The 13,442-nt window shown below is 49.1% G+C and overlaps 1 protein-coding gene across 1 annotated transcript in view; it reads left to right on the top strand.

Moving 5' to 3' along the window:
- The window catches only part of LOC104296548 (nuclear pore membrane glycoprotein 210), a 90,796-nt gene that overhangs the window by 26,362 nt on the left and 50,992 nt on the right, over positions 1-13,442 (top strand). Inside the window, exons 9-12 of the mRNA XM_054176577.1 lie at positions 751-857; positions 2,006-2,146; positions 3,553-3,690; positions 9,235-9,390. Coding sequence (XP_054032552.1) covers positions 751-857; positions 2,006-2,146; positions 3,553-3,690; positions 9,235-9,390 — 542 coding nt within the window. The remainder of the gene's footprint in view (positions 1-750; positions 858-2,005; positions 2,147-3,552; positions 3,691-9,234; positions 9,391-13,442) is intronic.

Raw genomic sequence — 13,442 nt, 5'->3', positions numbered from 1 at the left:
TCCAACCTGGCCTTGAACAGGGAGGAGGCATCCACAACCTCCCTGGGCAACCTGTTCCAGAGTGTCACCACCCTCCTACTAAGGAACTTCTTCCTAAGCTCCAGTCTAGCCCTGTTCTCCCTCAGCTTCAAACCATTCCCCCTTGTCCTGTCTCTAGACACCCTCATGAAAAGTCCCTCTCCATCTTCCTGTAGCATCCCTTCAGGTACTAGAAGGCAGCTCTGAGGTCCCTCCGGAGTCTTTCTTCTCCAGGCTGAACACCCCCAGCTCCCTCAGCCTGTCCTCATAGCAGAGATGCTCTGGTCCTTGGAGCATCTTTGTGGCCTCCTCTGGACTCCCTCCAGCAGCTCTGTGTCCTCCTGCTGCTGGGGACAGCAGAGCTGGAGGCAGGGTTGAAAATGTGGTCTGAGCAGAGCAGAGTCAAGGGGCAGAATCCCCTCTCTTGCCCTGCTGCCCACACTCCTCTGGCTGCAGCCCAGCACACAGCTGCCTGCTGGGCTGCATGAGGGCACTGCTGGCTCACTTTTCAGAGGGGGAATGATTTTATTCACTGCAGTAGCTCAGTGTGAAGTAGGTTTAGTAGTAAAGACTTACTAAGCAAGTGTGAATACTTAAATCCTTCATCTTTGTATTCAGCAGCTTAAAACAATGAAAGTGCACCTTCAGAGTGTGGACAGCAGTAGCAAAGTGCTTGTGTGTGTTATGTGAGGAGCTGTTGGTCTGTGCTGCTCAGTCTCTCCTGTTTTGTAGGATATAAAATTCATCCAGGTGACAAATGGGTCCTGGAAGCAGGCAGGCTTTACGAGATTACAGTGGAAGTGTATGACCAATCAAGCAACAAGGTGTATTTATCTGATGTAAGTTGAGATGTTGATCTCCTTCTGTGTGTCTGTCGCTCTCCTAAATGCTGCCTTTCACTGAAAGTAGTTGAGTAGTTTCCTGTTTACACTGAGTTAGAGCACTTCAGAGCAGGTTGTTTCCTGCCTTCTTTTCTCCCTTTGTTTTCTAACTGAAACGCTGTGGGTGGTTGATGTGGAAGTGCCTGTTGGGGTCTAAGTGCTATAGAATAAGCTGGAAGGGGTTGGACAAATCACTTCAGACATGTAGCACAGGCACTGCACTGCAAATAGCAACCAGTGTGAGGTCTAAGTGCTATAGAATAAGCTGGAGGGGGTTGGACAGCTCACTTCAGACATGTAGCACAGGCACTGCACTGGAAATAGCAACCAGTGTGACTGCTGGAGAGCTGTGTTCATGCAGTGCTTCATCTCACCAGTCCCCCTCAAATGGACACTGTCACACCTAGAGGCAAGCTGTCCTACCAGGGAACGAGGTGTAAGGAAGGTGTAAACCCTTGAGGAGCTTCCTTTCTCCTTTCAGTTGGTTAGGGGAAGAGCTTGGATGATGGGCTGGCATGAAGACACTGCATCATTTGGAAGTTTAAGATGAATTCTAGATACTAAATACCAAATACACATTGATCTGAAAGAAAACAAACCCAACCACAAAGAGTTCATTCACAAGCAGAAAATAATCATGGAATGATTGCTTTGCAGAAGATGGCTTTGTGAGTGTTGTTTTATTTGCACTTCTCTGCTTCCTGAGATAAAAGATCCAAGTTTCAACTAGATCTCAGAAGTGTGCTACAGGGGCAGTGTGTTTGCATGTTCTTGCCCCTTGTGTGTTTAAGAAGGACAGAATGAAGGAATTCTTGTTAGATAGGAATTACTTAGTGGTATAAATATTGTTAGATAGGAATTACTTAGTGGTATAAATATTGGTGGTCTCCCTGTATGTTGCTGCTGATTTACAAAAGTAAATATCTTCTGGTGGAGTTAATGCTCTGCCTGGAAGGTACAAAGGCTGAAACTTCCATGGAGGAAAATTCTTCCTCAGTAAGTTTCTCTGAACTCTTGTCATGAAAGAATTGTTCTCTCCTTGATTTATTGCTGGTGGTCGCACAGTGTTTGTGGCAGTCACCTGTGGCAATATCTTCTGGTTTTAGAATATCAGAATTTATACAAAGCTGTCCAGAGACTATTTTGAGGTGCTGAAGTCCTCTCTGAATGGATCATACCACTATGTGAAAGCAATGAAGAAGGGCCAGACCGTTATTGATGCTGCACTGACATCAGTCGTAGATCAGGTATGGTTTTATAAGAACTCTTCCTGCTGGGCCTAAAAGAGATACTGTGGCTTTACACTGACACAGTAAAAGGAAAACTAAGAATTCAGACTAGACATTAAGAAGAGATTCATCCCCATGAGGGTGGTGAGGCACTGCAACAGGTTGCCCAGAGAAGTTGTGGAGACTTGAAGCCTGGCAGTGTTGAAAGGCAGGTGAGGTGGGGCCTTGAGCAAGCTGCTCTAGTAGGACCTGCCCATGGCAGGGGAGTTGGAACTTAGGTGATCTTTAAGGTCCCTTTCAACCCAAACCACTCCATGATTCTGTGGATTATGTGGGCCTTAGCCATTTTTGTTCACACAGATTAACTAGCTTCTGAAATGCCTGCTTCAGGAATGCTGTCAGTGAAGTCAGCAGAGGATCTCCTTACATAAAAGCTGGGGGACTTTGCTGCTCAGTGTGTGGCAACCACCTGTTAAAGTAGTGGTGCACAGCACTGATTCTTCTTCTCATGGCAGTTATGTGGGTGGGTAAATATTGTTGCCTTGTGCTGGTGCAAAGGTCCCCTCCCCTCCTCTGAGTGAATTTTAACAGTTGGCTGGGGTAGGATCATCAGTGTCATAGCCTGGCCTTGCTCTGCCTTCAGTTAGATTTGGAAAGTGTTCTGTCATTTGGTAAGTGAGAGCTGGAATGAAAATCTGCCAAGTGTATCAGCCTGCAGAGTTCTTCAAATTAATATTCATTAACTTTCTGCTGGTTGGGCAGGCTGCTGAGTGTATGGCTGACTAGGGCATGTGCTGTGAAACTGATTTGCTTCTGCTTGGAATTTGGAAAGGTTCAACAGCTCACCTGTGCTGTGGAATCATTTTTGTGATTCCTCCAGTAGGATTTAGTAGGTCCCTGTGTGTGGTAAGCCATGCTCAGTCTCTGGAGCAGAGAGGTGCTCTTGAATGAAATGAGGTCACCTGAGAGCTCTTAGTTTTCCTTCAGGCTCCAGTAAGAAGCAGTATATTGTGCCAGAGGGTCATGGCATTACAGGCACAGCCAAGATGTAAAAGCCAGTGTTTGGGTTGGGGTGAGGTGAGAAATGGGGCTTCTAGAGTCAGTGTCATCTTCACCTGCTACAGAGTGGAAGGAGCAGAGTAAATGCAGGTGTGCACTGAATCCATTCTTCAGACAAGGTCTCAAGCCCTGGGGATAGTGGAAGAATGTATTTCCTGCTGCTATTTGTCTTTTCAGTGTATTTCTGTAGTCATTTAACACAGCAGCACACTTTGCTGTGCCGAGCTCCCTGCACACAAGTGCCCCTGAACAGTTTCCTTTCTCTCGTAGGTGCTGTCAACAGCTTTGCTGTACATGAGGACTACCCAGGAGTTCGTGGATGCCCTGTGCTGCCATTTTTAATGCTCTGCTGTTGCTTTTTGTAGGATGGAAGTGTTCATACATTACCAGTACCAGTTGAAAGCCAGCAAGATGTTGAAATCTATCTGCCCATAGTTCTTTCACCCAGTGTTTTGACATTTCCTTGGCAGCCTAAAGCAGGAGCCTACCAGTACACCATACAGGTATGCCAGAGGGAGTGCTGGTGGAGGAGAAGCTGGGCATGAGCAGGCAGTGTGAGCTTGAAGCACAGAAGGCAAATGACAGCTTGGGCTGCATCAAAAGCAGTGTTACCAGGGATCCAGAGAGGTGATTCTGCCACTCTGCTCTGGTGAGACCTCACCTGGAGTACTGTGTCCAGCTCTGGAGCCCTCACTGTATTAAGGACACGGAGCTGATGGAGAGGGTCCAGAGGAGGCCATGAAAATGATCAGGGGGTTGGAACAGCTCTGCTATGAGGACAGGCTGAGGGAGCTGGGGGTGTTCAGCCTGGACAAGAGAAGGCTCCAGGGAGACCTAATAGCAGCCTTTCAGTACCTGAAGGGGGCTACAAGAACAGTGGAGAGAGACTGCTTGCAAAGGCCTGCAGGGACAGGACCAGGGGCAATGGCTTCAAACTAGAGCAGAGCAGATTTTGATTGGATATTAGGAGCAAGATCTTTACTCTGAAGGTGGTGGAACACTGGAACAGGTTTCCCAGGGAGGTGTCTGGGGCCCCATCCCTGGGGATTTTTAAGGTGAGGCTGGACAGGGCTCAGGGCAACCTGATCTAGTTGGGGATGTCTCTGCTGAGTGCAGAGGGGTTGGACTGGATGAGCTTTGGAGCTCCCTTCCAACCCAAACCATTCTTTGATTGTGTCTGCATGCAGGCACAGTGAGGCCTGTCACCACCTAGATAGGGTTAACTTTGGATCCATCATGCACAGTGACATCTAGAAGCTTGTATTTGGAGGAATTTTGTGGGATGTTAGTTGTAGGTGTTGAAAAAAAGAGTTAAAACAAGCAGATAAGAAACCAACAGAGATAAACCTCCCCCTGTCTTTTACCTCCTGTTTTCATTTACTTCCTCTCTCCCTGGTGCATGCACCACACACAACTGCATGCAGTGGTTTGGGATTACAGGAAGCAGCCAGGGTGCAAACCTTCATAGCTATAGTTGGAGGGGACCATTTATTGGGAAGGGATGGAAGTCTGGGAGCAGGAATCAGAGTGTGGAGAGACTGCAAAAGGCAGAAGATTAATGAGCAGCACCCTGCCAGCCTTGGACATCAGTGTCCTTCACTTGCCACACATCTCATGATTGAGGGCCACAAGAATGATCAGGGGGCTGAAACCCCTGTACTGTGAAGCCAGGCTGAGAGAGTTGGCCTTGTTCAGCCTCCAGAAGAAAAGGCTTCAGGGAGTCCTGGTGGCCTTTTAGTGCTTCAAGGGCTGATCAGAAAGCTGGGGACAGACTTTTGAGCGGGGCCTGATGTGACAGGACAAGGGGTGATGGTTTGATCTAAAAGAGGGAGCATCAGTCTGGAGAGAAGGAAGAATCTTTTTATTTATTTAGGGTGGTGAGACCCTGACCCAGGTTGCCCAGAGTGGGGGTTGGGGTGGGGAGGGGATGCCTCATCCCTGGAACCATTGCAGGTCAGGTTGTTTGGGGCTCTGGGCAAGCTGCTCTAGTTGCAGATGTCCCTGCTGCCTGCAGGGAGGTTGGACTGGGTGGGCCTTAAAGACCCCTTCCACCTAAAGCATTCTGTGATTGTAATAACAAGTCATCAGGAGGCAGAGACCACAGTGTCCCTGACTGTGTCCCCTTCTAAAGGGACCTTATTCTTGGATACATCTGTGCTCCCATGCTGCCAGTCCTCCATACACTTCCTGAAGCCAATGGCTTGTCCAGAGTACAGTCTTAACTGCAGCAAAGATCATTGTGCTTCCCCAGCTGCCTCTTACCCCAGCAGAGATCCTGAACTCCAGCTTTCAGCATTAGGCAGTGCTGAGGTTTGGGTCTGTTTTCAAGTAAACAAAAAGAGGCAGTGGGATGGGGGAGGGTCTGTGTGTGAAGAAACAAATCCATCTCAGAGGAGTGCATTTGTGCTCTCTAGTGTAGACCTGAAATTAGCTCACGAGTTTAGTTCTGTCATCTGCAGTTCTGATTTCTGTGGGAGCTTTGGATTAGTTCCTGCTATACCCAACCACACCAGCAGAGCATGGTAAAACTTTAGTTACAAAGACACTTTTTCACTATTTCCTCTGCTAGAATTGGCCCAGCCAGGGACAGGAAATGTGTTGTTCTGCTTGCCACCTCCTACAGTGCTAGTCTTGCCTCATTTTATCTTGCATATATCATCAAGTATCTCACCTGTGTGTTACTCACACAATCACAGAATTAAGCAGGTTGGAAAAGACCTCCAAGATCATCGAGTCCAACCTCTCACCCAGCACCATCTGATCAACTAAACCATGGCACCAAGGGCCTCAGCCAGTCTGCTTTTAACCGTTTCCAGGGATGGTGACTCCACCACCTCCCTGGGCAGCACATCCCAAGGGCCAATCTCTCTTTCTGGGAAGAATTTCTTCCTAACATCCAGCCCAAACCTTCCCTGGCACAGCTTGAGACTCTCCTTCTCTTCTCCCAGGCAACCAGCACCAGAACAAGGGGACACAGTCTCAAGCTGTGCCAGGGGAAGTTTAGGCTGGAGGTGAGGAGAAAGTTCTTCACCGAGAGAGTCATTGGCCATTGGGATGTGCTGCCCAGGCAGGTGGTGGAGTCACCATCCCTGGAGGTGTTCAAGAGGGGATTGGATGTGGCACTTGGTGCCATGGTCTAGTCATGGGGTTTGTGGTGTCAGGCTGGACTCGATGATCCTTGAGGTCTCTTCCAACCTTGGCGATACTGTGACACTGTGTTCTGTACTTCTGTCACTGTTCCCTGGGAGAAGAGACCAACTCCCACCTGGCTGCAACCTCCCTTCAGGGAGTTGTAGAGAGCAAGAAGGTCTCCCCTGAGCCTCCTCTTCTCCAGGCTAAGCAACCCCAGCTCCATCAACCTCTTGTCACCAGCCTTCTGCCCCAGATGCTTCCCCAGCCTTGTTGCCCTTCTCTGGACACCTTCAAGTGTCTCAATGTCCTTCTTAAACTGAGGGGCCCAGAACTGGACACAGGACTCAAGGTGTGGCCTAACCAGTGCTGAGCACAGGGCACAATGACTTCCCTGCTCCTGCTGGCCACACTGTTCCTGATGCAGGCCAGGATGCCCTTGGCCTTCTTGGCCACCTGGGCACACTGCTGGCTCATGTTCATCTGCTGTCAACCAGTCCCCCCAGGTCCTTTTCTGCCTGGCTGCTCTCAGCCACTCTGACCCCAGCCTGTACTCCAATAATTGCATCACTTTTCTGGGATTTGTTGTCATCAAGAATAGAACCCCTTTTGTTCTCCCAGCATTTAAATTACTTTGCATTTACTAAAGCTGGAAAGGCTGTGCCAGCCTGCTTGCTCACTTATGCTAGTGGTTGTTCACAGTAACACACAGCTTGCCTCCTGGTCCTGCCTGTAGACCCATGTCTACATGGGATCCTGCTTGGTGCTTTCTCAGTCAGCCTGGTTTCAACTGCTGGCTAGAATTTCTTCTTTATTTTTTTATTTATTCTGAAACTAAGTCAAAAGGGAGGTTTGGACCTAGCCACACTCTGTTTATAGCTAAAGCAAGTCCTTCCAGATGGTATCGGAATGACTTCTGGCTTTTGCTTTGTCAGCTGTCTGGTTTTGTGTTGCTTGCTTTGTTCATTTTTGTGCTAATAGGATGGATTTTGTTGCAAGTGGAAGGAGGGAGCAAAAAAAGCAAAGTCCCAAACCTTTGCCCTCCCCAGCAGGGCAGAAAAGTGCAGGGCCCTCAGTTAAGTAGGTTAGCTTTCTACTGAGGGCATCACTGTCACTGGTACCAGTTTGTGGAGTGGATCTTAGCTCACAGGCTGTAGATGGTGATCAGACAGTAAGAGAAGCTAATTTCCCTTTTCTCTGCTGAGGACAAACTGGCTGCTAGATAAAAAATGTAGTAATGCAGCTGCTCTGTATGGCAGTGAGATGGGACTCCAGGGGATTACTAAACATTCAAAATTTCTGTTTCATGGTTTCTGGGAGCCATCCAGTCCAACCTCTTGCTGAAGCAGGGCACCCCCAGCAGCTTGCCCATGATCACAGTGGCCAGGGGGGTTTGGAATCCTTCCAGAGAAGGTAACTCCACAACCTCTCTGGGCAGCCTGCTCCAGGGCTCCAGCACCCTCTTCCTTTCCTGCTCTGATGGAACCTCCTGGGTTCCAGTTTGTGCCTGTTGCCCCTTGTCCTGTCCCTGGGCACCACTGACAAGAGTCTGGCCCCAGCCTCTTGTCCCCCAGCCTTTAGCTTCTGCTGAGCACTCCTCAGATCCCCTCTGGGGCTGCTCTCCTTGAGGCTCAACAGCCCCAGGGCTCTTTCTTCCTCACAGAGATGCTCCAGGCCTCTCAGCATCTTCTCAGCATCCACTGGACTCTCTCCAGTAGTTCCCTGTCTCCCTTGAACTGGGGGAGTCCAGCACTGGACACAGTACTGCCCATCCCCTGAAAGTTGTTAGCTAAGCTCCTGCCTATTTTTAACCTGTGAGGGTGACAGAGCACTGGAACAGGCTGCCCAGGGGGCTGTGGAGTCTCCCTCTCCAGAGGTATTCAGCACTCACCTGGATGTGTTCCTTTGTGATCTGCTCTAGGTGATCCTGCTCTGGCAGGGGGGTTAGACTGGATGAGCTTTTGAGATCCCTTCTGGCCCCCAACATTCTGGCATCCTGGCCTGCATCAGGAATTGTGTGGCCAGCAGGAGCAGGGAAGTCCTTGTGCCCTGTGCTCAGCACTGGTTAGGCCACACCTTGAGTCCTGTGTCCAGTTCTGGGCCCCACAGTTTAGGAAAGATGTTGAGATGCTGGAAGGTGTCCAGAGAAGGGCAACGAGGCTGGGGAGGGGTCTGGAGCACTGCCCTGTGAGGAGAGGCTGAGGGGGCTGGGGTTGCTTAGCCTGGAGAAGAGGAGGCTCAGAGAAGACCTCCTTGCTGTCTCCAACTCCCTGAAGGGAGGTTGTAGCCAGGTGGGGGTTGGTCTCTTCTCCCAGGCACCCAGCACCAGAGCAAGAGGACACAGCCTCAAGCTGCACCAGGGGAGGTTTAGGCTGGAGGTGAGGAGAAAGTTCTTCCCAGCAAGAGAGATTGGCCATTGGGATGTGCTGCCCAGGGAGGTGGTGGAGTCCCTGTCCCTGGAGGTGTTAAAAAAGGGATTGGATGTGGCACTTGGAGCCGTGGTTTAGTTGTCAGGAGGTGTTGGGTGGTGGGTTGGACTTGATGATCTTTGAGGTCTTTTCCAACCTCATTTATTCAATGATTTTTCCACACTGTCCTTCGTGGCAAGATTTATCATCCTGGTCACTTTCTTCCTTTATTATGAAATGGCTTAGGGTAAATGCTGTGATCAGTCAAGGAAATTAAAACCATACAGGATGAAAAGAAAATGAAGTGCAGTGATGCTCTTGTCTCTTTCCTCACCTTGCTTGTTTGGAAGTCCTGAGGCATTACTTTGTTTGTGTTTCCTCAACAACAGCATTGTCCCTGCTCAGCCTGTCCCTGCTTTTCATGTATGATATTGAGAGGCTCAACAACTAAGAGAGGTGAGAACCACAGACATTATAAAAGACTTGAATGATTTTCTCTCTCTGTTCCAGGCTCGTGGTGGGAGTGGCAATTTCAGCTGGTCCCATTCCAACCAGTCAGTTGCTACAGTGACTGTCAAAGGAGTGATGACAACTGGCAGTGATATTGGCGTCAGTGTTATTCAGGCAGTTGATGTTCAGAACCCACTGCACTATGGAGAAATGAAGGTACAACTCTCTGATTCTCCCTCTTACTCTTCCATATGGCTGCTGGAAACAGCAAAGCAGTTGAGAATGCCACAGTCATTCCCCTTTCCAAGAACCTTCCCAAGAGGATTCTCTGCCTGCCCTTGGTTTGTGTTGGTGCTTCTGGGGATTCAAGCTCTCTCCACTGCATTAACTTTACCCCTGTTGTGTTCCTTCCCGATGTCCTTGGCAAGTCGTTTTTCTTTGTTGAAAGTTTTGAGTGCAAGAGGAAAGTAGTAATTCAGTACTGGCCTGGCCATCTAAGCAGACAAGGCAGCCTAAAAATGCTTTCTGCAGGGTGAGAGGTGTTTGCTGCTGGCTGATAGCTGGACATGAGCCAGCACCAAGCACTGCCAGCCCAGAGCCTGGGCTGCTGCCCAGCAATGTGGGCAGAAGGGGCAGGGAGGAGATTCTGTCCCTATGCTGTGCTCTGCTGAGACCACCACTTCCCCACCCCTGCCCCATAGTGCTGGGGCAGCTCTGGAGTGCTCAGCACAGCACAGACAGGGACCTGTGTGAGAGGGGCCAGAGGAGGCCACAGCAATGCTGGGAGGGCTGGAAGCCTCTGCTGTGAGGCCAGGCTGAGAGAGTGGGGGTTGTTCAGCCTGGAGAAGGGAAGGCTTCAGGGAGACTTTCTGGTGGCTTTTCAGTGCTTAAATGGGGCCTATAGAAATATATTAATAGTGGAGTTTTGAGTGGCAAATTAGCTTGGGTTTTCTGCTGAGGTGATTTATGCCAGCTCAGCAGAAGGAATTGGAGAGGTACTAAGCTTCATGCTGGAAAGAGTGAGTGAAGTGCTCTAGAATAGTGACACAAATGAAAGTTTGTGCAGGATTTACTTCACAGATGTGCTTTGAAACTCTTTGCTGGACAACCCAGGCTGCTGCTGCTAAGCAGTGGACATTTACCAGCAGGAGATACAAAGGTGAAGATTTTTTTTTCTTCAGTTGAAACTTCTTATCCTCAAACATAAGTCAAAGCCTGAAGACAGAAAAGAAATACTTCTCTCCATAAGAGATTTCAGATTCAGTGCAGTGCACAATCTGAATAGGTTATTTTTGACTGCCTTTGTTCTTGTGCTGGGAATTGCATCCTTCAGAGGATGACTCTGAAGAGTTTTGTTTATTGACCTCAGTGAGCAAGTTTGAGGAATCTGTTGCATCATGATCACAGTTTGAACTCTCTGCCATGTGGTACAGCATCAGTCATTAGCAGATGAAGTTACTGCAAATGCAAAGCTTTGATCATAGGGATTGTTACCAAACCTGCAGTCAGACTGGGGTGGACTCTTCAACATCAGTGGGAAAAGCAGCAAATCAGAGTCACAAATTCTGCAGTTATGGCCTGTTTGTCCCCATACCAGCTGTGACTGCATGGAACATCTATTTATGCCCAGCAAGAAAGCTATGGGGGGACTTTTTACAAAGGTTTGTGGTGATAGGACAAGGGGGAATGGTTTGAAGCTGAGGGAGAGCAGGGTTTGTCTGGATCTTAGGACTAAGCTCTTTGGTATGAGGGTGGTGAGACTCTGGAACAGGCTGCCCAGGGAGGTTGTGGATAGCTCCTCCCTGGAGGTGTTCAAAGCCAAGTTGGATGAGGCCTTGAGCAACCTGGGCTAGTGGGAGGTGTCCCTGCCCATGGCAGGAGGTTAGAACTAGATGATATTTAAGGTCACTTCAAACTCAAACCATTCTATGAGTCTCTGAATTCTTGGTTGTTAAATTAGGCACCAGATATTGTCTCATTGTAAATTCCTGACCTATTACTGTCAGGAAATGTTGACCCCTGGACACCTTTGAAAATATTTGCCAACAGAAATGAAGAAAAAAAGCCATTGAGGAAGTGTTTGCCTCATTAGTTCCCTCAACTTCTACCTATCTGCTGCTGTGAGTGGTGAAGGCTGTCAGGTCTGGCTGAAATATTTATGCTGTCAAAGTCAAGGTTGGATGCTAAATCTGTCCCAAATCAGTTGGTGGCAGTACCTCCTGGAGATACCCTGCAACTCAGTCTTCACTTCAAAATCAACAAAGCAGAAGGGAGAATCTTAGAGGTAGCAATAAAAGAATCACTGAAACTTAATGTGAACTTGGGCTGATGGGAAAAGAGCACTAAAGCAGCAAACTTTCCTTGGCCCTTTCATGGAGTCATAGAATTGTTTCAGTTGGAAAAGACCTCCAAGATCAACCCAACACCACCATGGCACTCAACCACGTCCCCAGGTGCCATGGCCACACATCTCTTGAACACCTCCACCACCTCCCTGGGTAGCCTGTTCTAGTGCCTGACCACTCTTGCAGCAAAGAATTTGTTCCTGATACCCAGCCTAAACCTCCCTTGGTGCAGTTTCAGGTCATTTCCTGTTGTTCTGCAACCTGATACTAGGAAGAGACCAAGCCCAACCTGGATCCAGCCTCCTTTCAGGGAGTTGTAGAGAGCAATGAGGTCAGGTGTAGAGAGCAGTGAGGCCAAGAGCATCATCTTACTCCTAATCTATGAAACAGATAGCAATTCTTGTATGTGTCTGAGCAAAAGATGCTTTCTGATACCTTTCTGCAGCAGATAAACACAAAAGCAGTGTTGAGGGCTACAGACTTGGGGAGGTGTGCTTGGAAAGCTGTGACTTTGAGAGGGACATGGGGTTTCTGGCTGACAGTTGACTAAACATGAGCCAGCAGTGCCCATGTGCCCAAGAAAGCCAGTGGCTTGTTTTAGAAACAGGGTGGGCAGCAGGGACAGGAGGTGACCATCCCCCTGTGACAGTGCTGGGGAGGCCACACCCTGAATGGTGCTGTGTTCAGCTCTGGCCTCCTCACTCCAGGAAGGATATTGAGGGGCTGGAGCCTGTCCAGAGAAGGGCAATGAGGCTGGAAAAGGGCAATGAGGCTGGAGAAGGGTCTGGAGCACCTGGGCTATGAGGAGGGGCTGAGGGAGCTGGGGGTATTCAAGCTGGAGAAGAGGAGGCTGAGGGGAAACCTCATTGCTCTCTACAGCTCCCTGAAGGGAGGTTGGAGCAAGGAGAGAGCAGCCTCTACTCCTTGCTGTCAAGCAACAGGACCAGAGGAAATGGTTCCAAGCTGTACCAGGGGACGTTCAGGCTGGATGATAGGAATATTTCTACATTGGAAGGGTTCTCAGGCATTGGAATGGTCTGCCCAAGGCAGTGCTGGAGTCACCATCCCTGGAGGTGTTCAAGCAGCCTGTGGAGCTGGCCCTTAGGGACACGGTTTAGCATTGAGCTTGCAGTGCTGGGTGGAGGATTGGACTGGAGTAGCTTGGAGGTCTTTTCCAACTGGATGTTTTCTGTGATTCTGTGAGTGTGAGAAAAATTGCTTCCAGCCATCAGAGGGAAGGCAGCAGCTGGGAGAAGGATCACAGAGGGCTGGTTAAATTGAGAGCACTCTGAAGCTTGTTGTCCTTTGTTTTTTTTCCCTCCTGGTCCCTCTTTGTGGTGTTGTGTCCATAGCTCTTTGGTAGTTTCAGGCTATGCCTAGAAAACTTTCCACAGATCTTGATCAGAAAATGGTAGAATGTAAATAAATCACTACTGGATGTAAAAAGAAAGATAATGGTAAGCTCTAAATAATCCCATTGGACAAATTGGCAGCATCAGCCACTTCTGTAAACTATCTTCCTCTCCCTTTTTGGCTTCCTGGCTCTGGAGACACTAACTTGTGCTTCTGCTTGTCTTGGCTGACCTTGGCTGTGTTCTTTGTTGTGGCTGAGTATCTTAACAAACAACTCTCTGCTCTTTCTCTCCTCTATTGTGTACAAGAGGGTAGGGAGCAGGGTGGGGGGAGGAAGCCGTTGCTGGCTCCCCTGGCTTTGTCCAGGGGGGTTCTGGTGCTGTTTGTCAGTTGTAAATATACATGAACACTGTCTGGTTTGTGCATGCCCCTTGCATTCCCTTGTAGGTTGTAGTTCTGCTTGTAAACACAGCTTGCATTTGCTGCCAGCTGAGCTGGTCTGGCAATGTAATGCTGGGGGGGGATTTCCAACCCACCGCGAGCTCCGTGTGCTGTGCTCCTTTCCTCCGC

Source organism: Dryobates pubescens, chromosome 1 (assembly GCF_014839835.1).
Source record: "Dryobates pubescens isolate bDryPub1 chromosome 1, bDryPub1.pri, whole genome shotgun sequence".
NCBI classification, from domain to species: domain Eukaryota; kingdom Metazoa; phylum Chordata; class Aves; order Piciformes; family Picidae; genus Dryobates; species Dryobates pubescens.
This window is presented reverse-complemented; position numbering and strand designations above follow the sequence as displayed.